Below are 21356 nucleotides of genomic sequence, written 5' to 3'. Positions count from 1 at the left end.
ACTCCTGACTTTCTGCCCTCCTAGCACTTCCTATTGGCCTGTGCTCTCCCCTGCCCTACACTGGTGGTTCTACCTCCCCCATCTCAGTTGTTTCTTTTACCTCTAATCATTCCTTTAGTGTCAGCTTTCCCTGAGGCTCTGTCATCGTCTCTTCCTTGGCAATTTAATTCTCAGCCATGTCTTCAATAATAATAATAATCCTTTTGTATGTAACTCCTCCCTCTCGAGCTCCAGTACCACATCCTCCTCCTCAAATGCAATGTGACGCAAATGGATCTCAGTCTTTTCTCCAAAAATCACCCCTTTCTAACTTTAATTGAACAACTCTCCTCCCAATCAACTTTACTTCTTTCCTTTGCTTTCCATGTGATCAGTTGCCAAATTCTTTCAATTCTACCTCCATAATATCTCTTTCATCTGCCCCTAATTCAGGCCCTCATAACCTCTTACCTGGGCCATTCTAATAGCTTCCTCAATGGTCTCTCTGCCTTCTTTGATCTATCCTTCATAATATTTGTAATATTTGTAATGAGGAACAATCATCATCATTATTATTAAACATTTATTTAGTCCTTCCTAACACCTGCGAAGCACTTGGGGAACAAAGAAACAGAAAGCCTAGCCCTTGTCGTTACACAGAGATGAGAAGGAGCTGTGCTCTTTTCTATTTGTGTGGAGCGTATTGTAGTTGACTTGGGTGAATTCCTGTACATTTCTTTTCCGTGTTCATCCCTACGTCTTTGTTCTGGAGATTATCCTAATGTCAGTCATTCCAAAACTCACTTAAAAAACAAACAAACCTTGCTATTTATTTAGTCTTTCACAAGAAATCCTTGTTAATCTCAGAGATAAATTTCTTCCTAATTTAATTGCTCTCTTTAATTCATTAGTGTCTGTGTGTTTGTTGGCAGGGGAGGGAAAAAAGGAAACAAGCATTTATGAAGCACCTAGTATGTACCAGGCACTGCTTTAAGTGCCTTACAAATATTATCTCATTTGATTCTCACAATAGTGAGAATCTCACAACTATATGATACTTGTTTGATTTTGTAAATGACCAGTAGGTAAATGGGAACCTTTGGTCTTCGTTTGTCTTTTACAGGATTTTCCCCCCCCCCCCCCAACTTACCCTTTCCTATGAGGAATGTATGACATTAGCCAGCTTCCTCTGGAGAGAGTGAGAAAGGGAGACATACCTAGAGGGTGGTATTTTTGAACTGGCAATTCAGCTGGCAGCACAGCGGGAAGAAGCCACTTTGCACTTCATGTATTTCCCACCAATATCCATTTGTGAACAAGAGGGAAAGAATGGGAAGTCACAGCATGAGAGTAATATATCAGGGAAGATGATCAAAAAGAAAACAAGTATCTCCTTTCTGTTTCTGTTTGTTTCTTAATCTACACTACTTCCTGGTTGTTTAACCCAGAACGACATCTTTCAGGAGTCTGTGGCCATTTAGATAAGCAGTTTTCTTTCCTTTCCCTGAAATTCCCAAGTTCTCAATCCTGGAAAGCAAGGAGAAGAAATTCTGTGCCTGTAAATTTCACTGAGATGAATCACAATTTATCTGGTGAGAGAAGCTTATTTTGGAGAAGAGATCTAAAAACACATTCTTTGATCTCAAAATACAGCTCTCACTTTAGTATTTTCACTTAAAAAATAGTAGTATAGTTATTTTGAGGGGTTTGGAAAAGAACACAGACACTTCTGCAAAAAACGCACTCTCCTGACTCTATGAATAGATGCATTTTTGGTAGCATAAAGTAACAGAGGCAGAAGAGGCAGTATTGAATAGTAGACAGACAGACAGAGATGGAATCAGGATGGTCTGCTCTTGTATTACCCTTGACCTTTATAGACTGTATGACTCTGGGCAAGTCACTTAACTTTTCAATGCAACTCTCTGGGACTTCATTTTTTAATTTTTATAATTTAATATTATCATGATTATGATTAATTTATTATTAATTATAATTAACATACCACACTATAACATATTAGTTAATAATTATAATTGACATATTATATAAGTATATATTAATTGTTGACTACTGTTATTAATTTATTATATTATTTTCTTATTGAATACAGGGGGAAGCAGAAAGGTAGATATAATATGTAAACAAAAGAATAACATGCAATTTAAAATGTGATGGTCCCTCAGCAATCCTATTTTCCAATTCTTTTTTTCCTCCCACTTAATAGTATTTTATTTCTGCGATTTTGTGTTGAAGAAAAATCACCTATGTTGGAAGAGAAGCAGAGGACAGAGGGAGTTTCTTCATCAGATAACATTCTATACCCATGAAATCACAAGTCAAGGAAGAAAAGAAAGATAAAATGTTAGGAGGATACAGTTGATTCTCTGAGGAGAAAGTTAAACTGAGCTGATTTTGCAAAGATCCTTGAGTACATAGTGGAACCTGGACTTGAAATGAAGACACATGACAAGTCAACCTATTCCCAAAGAATAAAATGAATTCTGAAAAAAAAATCTACATGGAAATAATAACACTCAAATGGGATGTTAATAATTTACAAAACAGGCAATTGGCAGAACAAAAGCATCATAAGCCTTGAGCCAAAAGTTTTATCCATAAATGCAAAGCAAAATTGAGAACTGAGTTCATTATCTGCATAATTCAAAGAAAATTTCTCTGTATTTGAGAAAAAAATATTTTTGAAGAGTGTGAATTATCCATATAATAAATTAATTCTACAGATGATTCTTTGTTAGGGAGGACATAGCTCAAAGAACTTGTTACTAATACACAGGGCCTTATATATATTAGATAGTTAATAAATATTTATTGATTCGAATGACTAAAATGTGAATCCATTTTAGGGTCAATATTTTCCTGAATTGAGTTTTTTTTTTTTGGTTAGACAACTGGGATTAAGTGACTTGCCCAGGGTCACACAGCTAAGAAGTATCAAGTGTCTGAGGCTGGATTTGAACTCAGGTCCTCTTGACTCCAGGACCAGCGCTCTATCCACTATACCACCTAGCCATCCCCTAAATGGAAAATTAAGAATGAACAAATCTCCCAGTAAAAACATAATCCAAAAATCTTTCATAGAATTAAGCTCTGTATATAATGATGTTTTTTTAAAAAAATAGCTATCATTTAAGCTCTTAAATATCAGTCTATATATACATTCATAAAACACATATCTATCTATCTATCTATCTATCTATCTATCTATCTATCTATCTATCTATCTATCTCTGCTCGGGATACCATTTTGGCTGGATGGGACCTAAGAGGACAATTAGTCTAATCTGTAACATACTAAATTTCTTTTCTTTAAGTAACTGCCTGAAGTTAGGGGAAACCCACCACTTCCTGAGGCAGCCCATTCTGCTGTTCGATAGCTAACTGTTAACAAGTCAGAAAAAATATCCTATTGAAACATTTACCCATTCTTCCTATTTTTGCCTTTTGTGACCAAGAAGAACAAGTCTAAATCCTCTTTCACTTCTGCCTGGGACAGTCTGTGACCATTTTGAGTTTGTAAAAATGTTATTCTAATAAGCTTTATTCTTTTTTAGGCATTACATGCCTAATTTTGGTTTAGCCATATGGTAAATATTTCGTTGGCTAGAAAGGGGATTTGACAAGAAATTTTGGACAGATCAACAGAAATCCATTACCAGTTCTGGAAAAACAATAGTCTAGGTCAGTAGGGTCAATTCATAAAAAGGAACAACAAGAAAAAATTGACTTTAGGAGAAGTCCTTAAGTTCTAAAAATTACTGAGTAACATACAAATTAATTATAGTCTTAAGTGGATTGTAGTCTAATTTGTGACATCTCTAAGAAAACGTCCCATGAATTAGATGAGTTTTTTGATATTCCATAATTAAATATCATTCTTGCCAATTAAAAATTTTTTCATGATAATTATCATCTTGTGGTTGTCTCTCAGTTGAAAAGTAACCTATCACATGAAAGGCTAATCTTGATATTTATGATCTACTCCAAAATAGATTTCTTGATTTATTTAGTAAAGTTCTAGTGCTAGACATATACTAAATGCTTTATCATTGATAATTAGTCTTCTAGAGAGATGCCAATACTTAATATAATAAAATGATAATTTAATAATTCATTAATAAACTTATAAATTTATAAATAATTTAATAAATACTTTTTTGATCCAGCATTTAATGGAAAACCAACAGCCTAACTAACATGATGTTACTTGAGCCAGAGAACAAGCTCAGATGTTACATATTATTACTGTGAGCAAGCTGAACATCACTAAATTTGAAGTTTGATATAAATAAGCCTCTTTCTAGCAAACTGTACTGAACATTGTCATTTAGGGACTACAGATCCAGATACAAATAAAAAAAGGGGGCATGAAGTTTGCTGGTAATAAGTCAAACTTCCATTCCATGGGAACTGGGCAAATATTAGCAACACCAAACAAAAGGGAAAGTGAAGATTCTTTAAGGATAAACTCTTCTCCTGTATCTGCTCTGTGATCAGAGAGATTCTTTGCAAGACTCAAGTAGCCCTTTTGGTCACAGGTATACATTATGAATGCATTTTCTCTGTCTCTCTCATTAAACGTGAACCATCAGGATTTTAATGCTTTGGAGGATCTCAGGAGGACACTGAAGCAGCATGCTATGGTGAAGAGACAGCCAGCCATGGAGTCTGAAACACCTGAGCTGTTCAAGTCCCTCCACTGACACATACTGGTGGTGAGACCCTGGAAGGCACTTAACCTCTTAGTTCCCCAAGCAACTTTCTAAGAACTGATTGCAGAACAGTTACCCATCTACAGGGATAGCAAGAATTCCACTGACTAATGAAATCATAGATTCTGACTTTATGAAGAGCCAGGTGCACAATCAGATTTTAGTTTCCCTCTGGGTCTTCTCTATGCATCATGAGTCTAGCAGCTGGCTGATAGAGGACAATTACAGATTAGAGTCTCTGATAAAGTTCACCCTAAGGGTTGACAGTCCTCTGCTGGAAGGCTAAGGAAAAGTAAAGGCAACTGTAGAAAGGCAAGTCTCGTTCTGGTTGGCTATCTTCCTAGGTACCTCGGTGACCCTAAGACAAAGAAAGGAGTAGTATTTGTGTCCCCAGGTTCATGATGCTGCTGTTGTCCTTCTATCACCTCTAATAGCTCCTTGGTTGAATAGTTATTGACAAAACCAAATTAAGCAACACCACACGCTGAAATAAGGATGAACTCACCGACTTACAAGATCTACATTGCTGTCAGAGACATTTGATTTAAACCATTTTTTTCTATGAATTTGTTTTTGGGAGAAGGAGGATTTTCTAAACCAAAGCAGAGTTCCACTCCATAGTAGTCTGTCATTATCTTTAAATTTTCAGGGACATTGTAACAGTCTAACTACCACACTTATTTATGTGTTGTCTTGGAGTTATTCTCTCTTTCATGTAGGTAGACCTTACTTCTCTAAAAGACATGTTAAACTACTTAACACCAGAACCTGTGTATCTTTCACGGATCCATGCATGCTGTAAGCCAAGGGAGGGGAACCTGCGGCCTCGAGGCCACATGTGGCCCTCTAGGTCCTCAAGTGCAGCCCTTTGACTGAATCCGAACTTCACAGAACAAATCCCCTTAATAGAAAGATTTGGTTTGTTTTGTAAAACTTGGACTCAGACAAAAGGCAGCACCCAAGGACCTAGAGGGCCACATGTCACCTCGAGGCTGCAGGTTCCCCACCCCAGCTCTAAGCAATTAATAAACTGCTTTTTGAAAGACTTACATGAACTGATGCTAAGCGAAGTGAGCAGAACCAGGTGAACACTGTACATAGTAACAGTAAAATTGGAAGATGATAGACTTAGTTGTTCTCAGCAAAACAATGATCTTGGACAATTCCAAAAGACTCACGAAGGAAAATGCTATCCACATCCAGATAAAGAACTACGGAGTCTGAATTTTCACTGTTTTTGGTTTTTCTTTCTCATGGTTTCCCCCCTTTGTTCTGATTCTCCTTTCACAGCATGACTAATGTGGAAATATGCTTAACATGATTGTACATGTATAACCTATATTAGATTGCCTGCCATCTTGGTGAAGGGTGAGGAAAGAGAGGGAGAGAGAAAAAAATTTGGAACTCAAAATCTTATAAAAGTGAATGTTGAAAATTATCTTTACATATGACTGAAAAAGAATACTATTAAGTGGGAAAAAATGTAAAAATACAAAAAACAAAAAGAAAGAATAGGTGGTTGTCTGTCCACAATACAGCATTTGCCAAATCCCTCTTCTTCTCTCCTTTCCTTCTTTCTCTGCCTCCCTTCCTTCCCTCCCCCCTTCCTTACTTCTACTCCTCTAGCCTCCACTGTAGTTCAGATCCAAATCACCCCTCATCAGAACTCCTGAAATAGTCTTCTGGTTAGTCTCTCTCTACACCAATCCATCCTACATATAGGGGCCAAAGTGACTTTTTTCTTCTAAAGCACAGGTACAACAATCTCCCTGCCCTACTCAAACTCCAACAACACACTATTACCTCCAAGATCAATTACAAATTCCTCTGGCATTTGAAGTCTTTTGGCTTGGCTCCACCTTACCTTTGCAGCCTTATTACACATTATTCCACTTGACCCACAATACAGGCCAAATTGGTTTTTGTTTGTTTGTTTGTTTGTTTGTTTTGCTGTTCCTTACTGTGACAGTTCATTCGTTATGTCTGTGTCTTTGCACTGGCTGTCTTCCATATCTGAAATGTACTCCCTCTTTCCATTAAGGTGAAGCTGGGGCACCAGCATCTATTTAAAGTCTTTTCGATTGATTTCTCTAGCTGCTAATCCCCTACTCCCCATTACCTTGTATCTATTTTGTATATATCTACTTATGTGCATGTTGTCTCCTTGAATGGAATGTATACTCCCCAAGGACAGGACTTGTTTTTCTTTTGTCTTGGATTTCCCAGTACCTAGCAAAGAGAAGGGACTTAATAAATTCTTGCTGATAGACTGATTTCCTCAACTTTGTCAGTGCATTGAAACGTCAGGGAAGGGGGCATGCATTGTGTACCTCAAAGAGGGAACCCTTCTCTTTTACAGAACTTGAAAATTTAAGGACACTGAAGAGCTACTTTAGAGTTATAGGGAACGAAGAATACATTTAGATCTAGCTCCTAACTTTAACTCAAGAGAAGAGTGGAAAATTTTCTAGCTACATACAGAGATTGGAGAAAGCAGTACACTGGAAGCAGTGATTAAAGAGGCAGTGACCACAGAGCATGGAAAATCATGGTAGGCCTGCCCTAGAATTAGAGCAACATTAGATAATAAATTACTGCTGTAGGGAATATGACTGCCTGAGATGAAGGTTCCCAGCTACTTGCAATTGATAGTGATGACAGCTACCATTTATAGAATGCTTTAAGGTTTGCAAACCTATTATCTCAAAACAACCATGTGAAGTAAATGCTTATTGTTATCTTCATTTTACAGTTGAGGAAACTGAGGCTAAGAGAGGCTAAATAATTTACCCAAGGTATCCAATTACCAAATGTCAGAGGTTGTATTTTAACTCAAGTCTTGCTGATCTTGAGCATAGAACCCCACACACGTCTTCCATAGGAGATCTATCCAACATGCTGGAAGCCTTCATCTAGGTTTCACAAGTACCAGTACACTGCTTGTGCTAGCCATCATTTTTCCTTGTTCTTATTACAAAATGTATCTCCTTTTCTGATCATACATATCCTGAATAATATCTTTTACATTGTCACTACTGTACAGAGCTCTCCATTAGACATACAATGCAGTATACTTGTACCCAATATATATCTTATATTATTTTATGAGAAAAGGTTCCCTTTCACAAGTAAATAAATTGAGGTTTCTGAGGTCCAAGGAAGTTAAATTACTTTCTCACCGTCACACGAACACTATGTGTCAGAAGTCGGGTTTGAACCAGATCTTTCTAGCTCCCAGTCACTCTACCAAACCACATTTTCTCTCATGGCTTCCCTGAGTTCTTCAGCTAAAAGCTTTCTCTCCTTCCTCTTATTTTCCTAGCATACTTTGGATCTCTCATTTGCCCCTATGACTGGCACCATCATGATTCCTCAGCTGCCCCTTTCTCCCACTGTTGAGTCCTTCGAAGGGCCTCTATTTTGGGGAGGGGCCTAGGCTGGCCAACTTTCACTTCCTGGCACTGTGTCTAGCCTTCTGGACTTTGTCACCACGATGCCTCTGATGCTGTCTTATACTGGAACTACCTTAGCTCTTCGGTTTGCCTTACTCTGGAACATCCATGTCTTCTATAGCTTTTTCACTCTTTTCACTCTGCCATGCTGGCCCTTATTTCCCTGGTTGTGTTTCTCCAAGGGTCTCCACTGTGAGAAGGGACCCAGGCTGCCCAACTTTCATTTTCCTCATGATTCTGCTTCTGACCTTCCCATCTTTGACACCATATCCCTGCATGAGGAGGTTTAAACCTCCACTTTTCTACTCCCTTTTTTGTGCTGTCTTCCCTCACTAGAATTAATTTCCTTGAATTAAGAGGCTGTCTTTTAAAAAAATTGCTTGTATTTGTATAGCCAATGCTTAGCACAGTGCCTGGTACACACAGTAAGTGCTTAGTAAATGTTTATTGCCTTGACTTACTTGGGATTTTACTTATTGGTGCACATGTCATATACTCAGTAGAAGACTACAAGCTCCTTTAGGGCAGGGAACAGGGGGTATTTTTCATTGTAGCCTCCTCAGCTTTTAGGTGGTGTGTGTGTGTGTGTGTAATGTATGTATTTGTATATGCATGTATACATACACATGTGTGTAATGTATGTATATGTATATGTACGTATACATACATGTGTGTGTAATGTATGTATATGCATATATACATACACTTGTGTGTGTGAGTGTGTGTGTGTGTGTGTGATGATGGGGCTCCAGATCTGTAACTTCACTGATATGGTATGGAAACTCCCTTTACTGTTACAGAGCAGCATCAAGTCATCTGTAAAAGTCTTTGAGGATTGCCTGGGGGCAGTGAGAAGTAAAATATCTTGCCTGTGGTCATCCAGTTAGTATGTGTGAAAGGAAGGACTTGAAACCAGGTCTCCTAACCTCAATGCTAGCCCTCTATCAACTATGTCATGATGCCTCTCACATAACATATTCTTAATATATGCTTCTTAAAGTGTTTAGAGTAGTCACACTGGGGAATGCTTATGGATCACAATCATCTAATATTTGGGAAATTGTGCAGGGTTTTTATGAGCCCAAGCTTCTCTCTGATAAAGGACCATTTTAAAAATGATGCTTTGTATGACGCTTCTGTATGAAAATCATGGATTATCACAGTTTCTAAAGAAGTAAAGTTTTAGGTCACCCAAAGGTCAATAGAGAAGTACAGGTTGGATGTGAATAAGCTTTAAAGTGTCATCAATGAAATATTACACAAAAAAGTTTGTTGGACTCCATGTAGAGAATTTAAGGGGGGAAGATCAGGGATAAGAATTACACAGGACAGGATGATGTACATTGATTGTGGTTTGTTCTGCAAGAAGTACCCACTTTGATGAAATCACAGATACATCAGAATATGTGTGTGTGTGTGTGTGTGTGTGTGTGTGTGTGTGTGTGTTTGTGTGTGTGTGTGTGTTTAATGAATAAGACTCATATTGCCCTATAGGATTTTGTTGCTAACTAATTTTAAGGCAATCGATTTATGATATTCAACACATAATTAACGTAGTTTGAGTACTGAACTAGGGGCTGAGTAGGTATGTTTGTTAGTGTTGGTTGGGGGAGGGGTTGGATTAAGTCACATTTGTGGCTGTGAGCCAGAGGAAGTTTGCACAGTCTGCAATTGTGCACATGCATGCACAATGAAAAAAAAATAATAAAGGAAAACCCTCAAAATGAGCATTTTTCCATTGGTAGAATGTCAAGTCAAATGAATAAGCGTTTATGAAACACCTGCTACCAGACCCTGAACTAAGAGCTGGGGATAAAAACAAAAGTGGGGGACAGGGGGAACCAAACAGTCCCTGACCTCATGGAGCTCACATTTTAATGAGGAAGACTAGACATACACAACTATGTACATACAAGATATGGCTTCTTGTAGAAGGTAGGGTTTTAGCTGAATCTTGAAGGAAGCTAGGAAAGCCAGGAGGCAAGATAAGAAGGAAGAACAGCATCTAGTTATGGTAGGCAGCTCATAAAAAGACAAGTTGGGAGATCAGAGTGCCAATTATAAGGAGCAGCTAGAAGGCTTATGCTGCTGGATTACTGAGTACTAAGCATGGTAGCACAGGCAAAGATGAATGGAAACATAAGAAAGGCTGGATTGTAAAGGGCTTTACAAGTCAAACAGCATTTTATATTTGATCCTGGAGATAATAGGGGGCTACTAGAGATTAAGGAGATGACATGTTCAGTCAGACCTATGCTTTAGGAAGGTCAATATGACAGCTGAGTGAGGTTGGCTATTATAGTTCTGGTAAGATTTGCTGCATATAGCATAGGGATAACCTTGATTATGGAATTTAAGCTGTTTTTCCAAAATGTTTCAAATATAAGTCATTTGAAGCAGGGCTTTCCTTTTATGTTCTGGGTAGTGTTTTGTTTAACTCTAATGAGAGTCATCTCAATGAAGGTAACAGGCAACATGGTATAGTAGATAGAGGGTTTTCCCTTATAGTTAAGAAGACATGGGTGCAAGTCACACGCCTTAGGCAAGTCACTGAAACTCTTAGCACCCTCTAGGACCAGAAGATACAGACAAGTTGCAGATTAATGCTGGTGGAATTAGTTTCCACACCAGAAATTCCTGACATGGATGAAATCCAAACCCAGACCAAGTGAAAGAATAAGGATATAATTTATGCTATAATACAATTAATTGTTTGTGATTAGTTACATTTATTATCATCAACTACAATTTTACTTCATAAATCCTATCAGATACTATAGAATGAGAGTGTAGCCCCAAATTCTTGTTGACAAATAACAGGTAAGTGAAAAGATTAGCATCCATCAATGGTAGGGACCACTGATGAACTCATCTCATGGATATCATTAACCTTACCTAAACACTCTGTGAGATTATTTTGTGTACCACTAGTTGTGATGACATTTCTGCACCACACACTCCAAAACTAGTCAAAACCTAGCATGGCCTTTGTTGGACTAGTAGGAGTTCTAACACGATCCTCCTAACACATTTCCCTCCCTACCTCTACCCCTGCCCCTACTCCCTGCCAATAACTGAATACTCTGATAATCCATCCTGTAGGAGGTACTTAATTGGACCATAAAAATCATTTTATGTTGGTGCTTTAGTCTTTCTTTTCCTCAGTCTGACTTATAAAACCAAGATATGTAACAACACATATCAACCTAGAACTTTGCCCTATCGTGCATTGTCTGTGAAATCCTCTTTTTTTTTTCTTTACTGTCATTCCTTAGTGGTACTGCAGATGAGTGAGTACATGCATTATCTCTGGATGTGTGTGGCTATCATCCTACGTGAGTGTGTCTGTTTCTGTCCTTGACTCACTTTTTTCTTTTCTTCCTTCCCCTCTCTCTCTCTCTCTCTCTCTCTCTCTCTCTCTCTCTCTCTCTCTCTCTCTCTCTCTCTCTCTCTCTCTCTCTCTCTCTCTCTCTCTCTTCCTTGATGTCTTAGTACCAGTCAGACCCTTTCTGTTTAACTCTTTTCTTTTATTCCAAAAACACTCAACGAGCTATTCAGAGTATGAGTCTATACAGAAGGCACACGCATGGAGTGCTCGCCACTATGGGAAAGGATGTGCTCCCTGAAAATTGTCACATCCAGCAAGCACTGCTGTCCTTCACTGAAGTTAATAAAAGGTAGTCTTTCTTTCCTTAGAATTTGTGAAATAACAAATTTGAACAATGATCAATAAGATTTTACTGAAAATGCATCTTGAAAGATGCAAAAAAAAAATCATGAAAAAACTCAAACTATGGACAGCATTGCAGAAAGGCAGATATAACGGAACATTTATAATAGAAAGCCTATGTGAATGCCAGGTGCTTCAGAGATGGATGTGCTAAGAGCACTCCTACATAAAAAAGGCTAGTAAAAGGCAGAAAACCTGTATGACTTAGCAAGAAGTTAAGTCTGTAATTGAGATATATATACATATATATATATAATATATATAGACATAGATATATATAATATATGTAATATATATGTATATATCCTGATACTTTTCTAATTACCATGCAATATAGCCTAGCCTATAATGTCTACATTGCTCATACAATCTACAAATCCCTTAGTTGCATAGCATTTTGGAGTGATCATTGACAAAATGTATGGAATGTAAGAAATGGTAGCCTATCTTTACTTTCCTGAATAAACTGAGTTACTGCATTCTCCCCACAAATAAAATATCTTTAAAGTTGTGTGTGTGACTAAACCACCTGTAAATTAACACTAGATTTAAGTCTGAGTTTTCTAGCCCTCTGTCTTTACTACCACAAAAAGGGATTTGTAAATATACACATATACACACATAAATATATATACATACGTAAATAAAATCCAGGCAAATAAATAAAATTAACACCACAGTGCAGTACAGTGAAAGGATATCAGCTTTAGAGTCAGAGGACTTAGGTTCAAATTCAGACTTTATTATTTACTACATATGTGACTTCAGACACAGAAGTCTCTTAACTTTTCTGAACATCAGTTTCCTCATCTATGAAAACAGGGGTGGTATGGAGATGGACTTACTTGGCTTTTAATACTCCTTTTTGGCTATAGATTTAAAATCCTATGATCTACAATCTTATCACCTTATTTTCAACCTAACCATTTTAATGGAAATACAGGTTTTACAAAGTGAAAGTAAATGTGGCAACTTCTAGTTTCTAGTCTTGTACCTAGACAATGGCATTAAGTTTTCATTAGGCAGTGAGGTAGTGCAGTGGATAGAGTGCTGGACTTAGAGTCAGGAAGACCTGAGTTCAAATGTGGCCTCAGATGCTTACTAGCTCTGTGACCCTAGATTAGTCACTTAATCTGCTTGACTCACTTGCCTCAAATGAAGGAACAGAGATAATAATTGCACCTGAGACCAAGGTTTTGTGGGGATAAAATGAGATAATATTTGTAAAGGATTTAGCATAGTGCCTGACACATAGGAGGCACCTAGTAAATGTTTCCTTCTTTCCTTCCATTAATCCTCTTCAAGAACAAAGGGATAGATAACAGTAACAACCACCATTAAAATGTGCTTTTAATTCAACAAACATTTTTTAAGCACCTACTATGAGCTATGCCTGGGGATACAAAGGCAAACATTAATTAGTCTCTGCTCTCAAGGAGCCAAGTATTTACTTGGGAGTTAATACTTTATATACAAATAGGCAAATGTAAAATTAATACAGAATAATTTCAGCCTCTGGAAAGGGCTTGCAAAAGAGGTGTCAATTCATCTATGCTGTGAAAGAAGTTAAGGGCGGGACAAAAACAGAAGTGAGGAAGGAGTGTGTTTTGGACACTGGAGGGGAGGAAGAAAGGGGCCAGAGTGCTGTGAAAAAGCTGAATCAGGAGACACAGTGTCATGTAGGAAAGAGGTAGCAGGCCAATTTGACCCGAGTGGACAATTTATGATGGGGACTAATATGAAATACAACTGGAAAAGTACGTATGGGCCAGGCTGCTAATGGCTTCAAGTGCCAGGCTGAGGATTTTCTGTTTTGTCCTAGAGGTATAAAAATAGCATTGAAGATTTCTGACCTGGAGATTTTATGGTAAATCTGTGTTTTGGGAATAGCAATTTCAAGGCTATGTGTGGGACAGAATAGAGGGGGATGAGACTGGAGGCAGGGACATCATTAGAAAGCTACTTCAATAATTGAGGAAAATGCTGATTATTGCAAGTGGAGAGAGACAGTGTGGATATATGACATGTAGAACTGACAAGCCTTGGCAACTGACTGGATATGAGGGTTGTGGGAAAAGAAAGAATCAAGCATAACTCAGAAACTGGCTTTATACTTGTTCTATTTTCTATTTAAAATTCTTATTAATATGGCCTTCTGATACTTCTTTGATGTGGCAGGTAACTAAAAAACTTACTCAGCTGGCTTTTTCTGTTGGTGTCTATCTATAATCAACGTTCTTCTTGTCACTGATTGGGATTTTTTCTTTTCTTTCATACCACTTCCTCAGAAGAAAGTAAGAGGTGTGGGACAGCTAGGTGGTACAGAGAATAGAGGTCTGGCCTTGGAGTCAGGAGGTCCTTAGTTCAAATCCAGCCTCAGACACTTAACACTTATTAGCTGTGTGACCCTGGGTAAGTCACTTAACCCCAATTGCCAAGGAAGGAAGGAAGGAAGGAAGGAAGGAAGAAGGAAGGAAGAAAGAAAGAAAGAAAGAAAGAAAGAAAGAAAGAAAGAAAGAAAGAAAGAAAGAAAGAAAGAAAGAAAGAAAGAAAGAAAGGAAGAAAGAAAGACAGGCAGAAAGGAGGGAGGGAGGGAGGGAGGAAGGAAGGGAGGGAGGGAGGAAGGAGGAGGAGGGAGGGAGAAGGAGGGAGGGAGGAAGGAGGAGGGAGGGAGAGGAGGGACGGAGGAGAGGAAGAAAGAAAGAAAGAAAGAAGAAAGAAAGAAAAAGAAAAAAGAAAGAAAGAAAGAAAGAAAGAAAGAAAGAAAGAAAGAAAGAAAGAAAGAAAGAAAGAAAGGTGAAAGAAGTGGGGAAAAAGGAGGGAAGGAAGGAGAGAAAGTAGGAGAGAGAGAGAAAGAGGAGAGAGAGACTATATAAGGTGAAGACAACCTGTTGCTGCCTAGCAAAATGGATGATAAACTGATAATATTCTTAGACCAGCTGAGTATGGTGCTACTCTGGTTAGAGGGTATGTCACAAGTAAAAAGTATTTTCCTATTGTGGTATGGGAAGGGGAAGGGGACACACCAAGAATAAAGCTTATTTAAACTAAAGCAATAGACTGAAAGGCCTTACTTCTCCTCCTTATGCTTTTCCCCTTGACTCCAACAGTTAGAATTTCTCTAAGGTAGAGATGAAAATATTAACAGTATACACACAAACACACACACACACACACACACACACACACGAATCAGTATATTTAGTGAGCACTTACTATGTATAAAACCCTTGTTGGGTGCTGTGAAGAATACAAAGACATATAAGACAACATCCATACCATCCCCATCTATACACACACACACACACACACACACACACACACACACGCATGCATATACACCATGAACACTTACTAAGCACCTCTATGTGCCAGGTACCATTAAACACTGAGGATAGTTCCTGCCTTCATGGAACTTACATTCTAACGGGGGAGACAAAAAGTACACAAATAGGCATATAACTAACTATACAAACATACATGCAAATTGCTTTAATTTAAAAATGATTCTCTAAATCAAAAGGCATTTCATACTAAACCCAATACAGCCTACCTAAAGCCAGAAAAATCAGTAAGTAACTTTTCCAAGGAATTGCTTCCCATTTAAAATGTTACTAGCTGATAATGGAAAAGTGTTCTCTCCCTCCCTAGGGCAAACTCAGAAAGCTCACTGCGTGAATGCTATGCTTTCCGTTGTGATACCTGTTGCCGTGCACGTGAGAGGCGCAGAATGCAAAGCTGTAATGGAGCAGGGTTGGGTCAATGACAGCACCGCCTTCTGAATGTTCCATCAATTCTGTAAGGTAGCAGAGATGTCTGTGACAGCCTCTTACTCCATAACGAGCACAGTACTCATCTAATACAAAGACTTGGCCAGGGCTAAACCAGCCCTGTAAGAGAAAAGAAAAAAAAAGAATTAAGACATATTTTCTCATCAGCACTTTCATTTAGCTTTGTAGGCAGTTGAATTGAGATTTGTAACACTTGGTGGTGGTGTGTTTTGATAATCTTTTCGGCATATGGATCTAATTTTGTGGTAAACTTTGAAAATGGCTTAGAACAGCCAGTCCCTGATGTCAACTGTACTCATTCCTATGAAAAGGCATTCTGACCTTGTCATTACTCTCTTAACAGGACTCAGAATTAGCAGAGAGCGTTTGTCAAACCTTTTGTACTATTAGTTTCAAACCAAAATTATTATATATATTTTAAAAAGAACATTAAATTTTTTAAAAAGATAATGCTAAAGTATATGTATAATTGGAAATACTAATAGAGGACTACTCAGAATAGAACTAAAGGTGAATTTTAAGAAGCTTTGTCAGTGATAAAAATTAAAATTTTAATTCTCTAAGCAAGCAGTACATGAATTCTCTATCTTCATCTTTCTAATCTCTCTCCTAAAAATGCTTTAATTTTATATTCCTTCCATAATTAGGAAGTACTTACCATAAAATATTTACCCATTCTACTGGGAAGAGACAACATGTACATATAGAAGCAAACACAGAATAAAGACCAGGAAGAGAGAGAGGGATCAAAAAATCCTTTAGATAAAAGAAGGCACTTGTGCTGCGTCCTAAAGAAGGTGAGGGATTCTGCAAAGTTGAAGTAAGGGGGAAGTGCTTCCAAGCATGGGAGCTGACCAGTGCAAACGCAGAGAAGGGAGACAGAATTTCATGTGTGAGGAATAGAGAAGTCAGTTTGGTTAAAGCAGAAAGTATGAGAAGAAGAGTAATATATAATGAGACTGGGAAGATAGATTGTGACCAGATAGTGAAGGGCTTTAAAAACCAAGCAGAGGGATTTAAATTGGATCCTTAGAAAGAAGAGGGAGTCACTGGATTTGATTTTATTTGACTGAAGAGAAGAGTGGTGTGGTGAGATCTATGTTTAAGGAAAATCACTTTGGCAGTTATGTGGAGGATGGATTGTAGTCAGGAGAAACTTGAGGTTGGGAAACCAATTAGGAAGCCATTGCAACTGTTTGGACAAGAGGTGATGATAGCCTGGTAAGAGCAGAGTAGGGCTCTGAAAGGGAAAATGTCTTCAATGAATGAAATGAGTCAAGAAGGTACAAAGAAAGGATGGAAGAAAAAAAGAAAGAACACAGATCATAGAATTTTAGAACTCAGAGGGACTTCAGAGGAAAAAGGAAGAAAAAAACATGGGATGAGATGAGAAGAAAAAGAAAAGTGGTACAGAAAGAAAGAGACAAGGATAAAGGACAAGTGAGCTATTTTGATTACCTTTGTAAGTACACTTGGCATCTTAGTCTAATGCTGTCTTCATATGCATACCATGAGGCAACCCGACTAGAATGCAAACAACAACCAAAAAAACCCAACAACACCCTACCTCATTTAAAAAAAAAAAAAGGGGCAGCTAGGTGGCACAGTGGATAGAGCACCACCAACCCTGGACAAGTCATTTGACTCCAGGAGGAGAAGGAGAAGGAGAAGGAGAAGAAGAAAGTTCTTTTAGTACTTCTGAAACTAAACGTACTTGAATAAGGTCCAAGAAGGATCTCCTTTTACTGAAACATACTTTAGAATGAAGAGCATTTTCTTGAAGGTCTTGTCTTTTCTTTCTTCCTTTCTTTTTCTTTCCTTCCTTCCTTCCTTCCTTCCTTCCTTCCTTCCTTCCTTCCTTCCTTCCTTTCTCCCTCTCTCTCTTTCTTTTCTCTCTCTCTCTTTCTTTCTCTTCCTTTCTTTCTTCTTTCTTCTTTTCTTCTTTCTTTCTTTTCTTCTTTTTTTCTTCCTTCCTTCCTTCCTTCCTTCCTTCCTTCCTTCCTTCCTTCCTTCCTTCCTTCCTTCCTTCCTTCCTTCCTTCCTCTCTCTCTCTCTTTCTTCCTTCCTTCCTTCCTTTCAACAAACTGTTTCTATGCATGGATATATAGTGCCATTTTGGGGGGCTCTGCCCACAGAAGCTTGACCTTGAGGCAGGGAAGAAGAGCGAGGAAACTTTCTGATGGCAGGCTTTTTTTTTTTCCCTAGCTTTCCTCAAACTCTCTTGGCCTTGGACTTGACCTGGGGGGGTAAGAAGGGGAAGAATACCAAGAGTGATTCAGAAGTTGCCCTTGAAATGGATGAGGGACCCTTGGAAGTCATCTCAATGGAACAGCTGAGGATCCAGGTGATCCAGGATATGCCATGTTAGACTAGAGGAGATACTGGGACAAATTACTCCTGGGAGTTTTTGTTGAGAATCAGGACTCAAAAGATTTGGCTAACCTGTTCACTGTTAATCCCCCATACTTTTCTACTCTAGGGAAAACTGAGTTTCCCCAGTGCTAGTTAATCTCTTCAATGTCTGATTCCCACTGTCCCATTCTGGCTGTTTGAAAAGTGTATTTGGAGCCTTGGGGGGCTTGTTCCTTTCCTTTAAAAGTTCACTTTTACTCCTAAGTTTTAGTATGTGATTAAAATGTTGGCCAACATAAACCCAAGCTGTTTGGTATATTTTACTTATTGCTCAGATCTAGAAATAATAAAAAGGAGAGGGGATTAGAAATAGGAGAGAACAGGAGGCCATCAAAATGCTAAAGGCCTTTAATATATCAAAATGTTCTGTAACTTAAGCATTTCCCGCACATTTGAAGTTTTAGCTATTTAAAGAGATGGGTGATTTCCTAGGAAAATGAAAATTCTGTTACAGATTATACAAAATTCTAGCAAAATGAAAGGAGACAGAGGATATCTTAAGTAAGTATAACAAATTAATGTTATTTTGAGTCTTAGAGACCTCATATAATCTTTGTAAAGGCAGTGTATTCATTCAGAGTGAGAAAAAAAAATACTGAGAGAAAGAAATCCATACCTTGAAATTTAAAGAAAGTAAATTAACTATTGTTGCTAACATGGTTATTTTTTCGGTGAGGGGAATGCCTAGCCATAAAATTACAAATAATTTAGTATCTAATATGGAGCTTTGGTATTTATCCATCAACTCTTTTCTTCTACCCATCCCACAGTGTTGTATGACAAAAGTATGCCTCTCCATTTGCTTCCCCCTTATTTAGACTGAAGCCCCATCTTCAATCTGTCAACAAACATTTATTAAACATTTTTTATATTTCAGGCACTTTCTAATTGCTGAGGACACCAAGAAAGGCAAACTATTCCCACCTTCAAGGAGCTCACAGGCTAATGGTGGAGACATCATGCAAAAAGTTTTGTACGTATAAGCTGCAGAGAAAACTGGAGGTCGTCTCAGAGCTAAGGCACTAGCATTAACATGGACTAGGAAAGGCTTCTTGCAAAAGATAAGATTTTAAGTGAGACCTGAAGGAAGCCAAGGAAGTAGTGAGGGAGAAGTGACAAGACAGAGCATTCCTCATGGACTCAGCCAGTGAAAATGTCGAGTTGGGAGATGGAGAGTGTTCTATGAGGAACAGCAAGGAGGTCAGTGTCAAGATCTGGAATGCTACAAAATCTTAAAGCCAAATCTCTTTAGGATTATGGATTTAGAATTGGACAATACCGTTAGAGGTCATGTGTAGTCTAACTCTCTCATTTTACGGAAGTACCTGAGAACTGGAGAAGTGAAATGACCTGTTACACAAGAAGTAAGTGAAAGATTACCTATTGAAACTTAGGTCTTTTGACACTGCTCCCTGGCCATCTTTCTATCTGCTTCCTCATCTACTCTGTTATGGATATATCTATCTTACCTCACTGAACATGCAGAATAGTTACTCACCATTATGGCAAGAAAATCTATACATAGGTTATTATCTACTGAACTAACATGGTAATTTTAATATTTACATATGAAGTATTTAAATAAGCTATGTAAATTAACAGCAGCTTACCTAGACAAATCTTAAATCAGACTGAGTCTAGAGGAAATTAGGCAGCTGGTCTAAAATAAATAACTCATTCACACCCCCCCCCTTCTTTTAACTAGTAAAATTTGGAAGCAGATTAAGGCATTTGGTGTTATGTAGTATAGAGTTTTTGCACATATTTCTTCTAAGGAGGATGAAACTCAGATTTTCAATCAGGAGGTAAAGAGCCTGACTGACATTTGTTACTGTGGACAATGCTGAAGCATGTGAGCACAGCAGATTTTATGAACCTATCTGATTTAAACTCTAAATTTAGACAACAGTACAAAGAAATTGGAATTAGGATAAATAAACAATGAACTTATAGATTATATACATATATAAAAGATATAATATATATTTATATAAATAATGGACTTATATAACATATACAAAGTTAGAATGAAAAGAGGGAGGAAAAGAAGAATGGAGAAATTAAAACACAAGTCAAAGATTGGTACCAAAAAAATTTTTTTCTTGTTCCAGTGCTTTGAACAACTGTCTTTCCTTTAATTTGATCATTTAACAGGCTTCAGTAGATATGAGAGATAATGACTTATTACAGGTTCCATGACAGAAGTCACCTTTGAAAGGTCAGAGTAGCCTCTAATTTGTAACAGTGAGGGTTGTTTTGCTCTTGTTTGACCTCTCTGATGGGTGCTGTTCCTCCTTCCCTCTACCATCACTCTCAAATCAGGAATGGGCTGTCCTTGTCAGCGTATGTAGAAACTGAATGTGGTGGTGGTATTAAGTGATCATGGAAGCTGTAGTTGACAAAACCAAAAAGGAGTGACTTGCTTGCTCACCCTCAATGTTAAAATTCCTTAGTGAAGCTAATATGATAATATGAGTGAACTACTTTGGTTATCCATCTAAAGTGTTGTTTTACTGATCCCTACATTTTACCATGCAGAGTTTAAAAAAAAAAGTTTAGCTCAAACATAATATGGACCAAAAAACTCCTCTAATGTGTAGATATGCCCTAAATGCCCTAGAATACAGCTGTGTGAAATAATCACCTGCACCTTTGAGTCACTAACAAAAGCCTCTCAGTTCCTCAAGTGGAAATTACTTTGTATAGATTTATCTCCAGAGTAACTCTGGAATATATAATTTCATTTCAATTCAACAAACATTTACAGAAGAAAAAAATGCTAACTTTCTTCATATTTAAATCACTATCTGCAATAGATGACCCCAACGACACAAATTCAAAAGAAAGACATTATTGCTTTAATTTGAAACAAAGTAACATCTAATTCAGAAAGTTTAGCTTCGAAGGATTTGTCCTTTAATTCTGGTAAGGGCTGACATGATTATACATAACCACTCTGGTAACAGTAAAAGACTCACATATCAGAGGATGCATATTGCTCATCAGTTCGAGAGGTGTTCTTAATTTATCAATGAAATATGAAACAATTTCAATAATGAGTGATCAAGCAATTTTCAAATGTGAGAAACTTGATCCTAAATAAAATGATCCTTATTCCAGTTTTTCCTATTTTTAAAAGCAACCTATTTCAGATGACAACTTAGTCTTATTTTTAATAATTTTTTCAAAAGGTAATTCAAATGACCTTCTCCTATAGCTCATGAATGAGATCCGCAAATGAAATTAACCTTGACTCTGC

The 21356-nt window shown here is 37.7% G+C and overlaps 1 protein-coding gene across 11 annotated transcripts in view; it reads right to left on the bottom strand.

Annotated features, from left to right (window-relative positions):
* CADPS2 (calcium dependent secretion activator 2) overlaps window positions 1-21356 on the bottom strand; it is a 708547-nt gene that overhangs the window by 165048 nt on the left and 522143 nt on the right. For all 11 annotated transcript variants that reach the window (XM_078154013.1, XM_078153999.1, XM_078154004.1 and 8 more), the window contains exon 13: window positions 15597-15784. In XM_078154013.1, the coding sequence (XP_078010139.1) occupies window positions 15597-15784 (188 nt within the window). The remainder of the gene's footprint in view (window positions 1-15596; window positions 15785-21356) is intronic.

The sequence above is a fragment of the Phascolarctos cinereus genome, unplaced genomic scaffold (genome assembly GCF_003287225.1).
Source record: "Phascolarctos cinereus isolate Bilbo 61053 unplaced genomic scaffold, phaCin_HiC Scaffold_1;HRSCAF=81, whole genome shotgun sequence".
Classification (NCBI taxonomy): domain Eukaryota; kingdom Metazoa; phylum Chordata; class Mammalia; order Diprotodontia; family Phascolarctidae; genus Phascolarctos; species Phascolarctos cinereus.
Note: the sequence above shows the minus strand (reverse complement) of the source record. Positions and strands in the feature narration are given on the sequence as shown.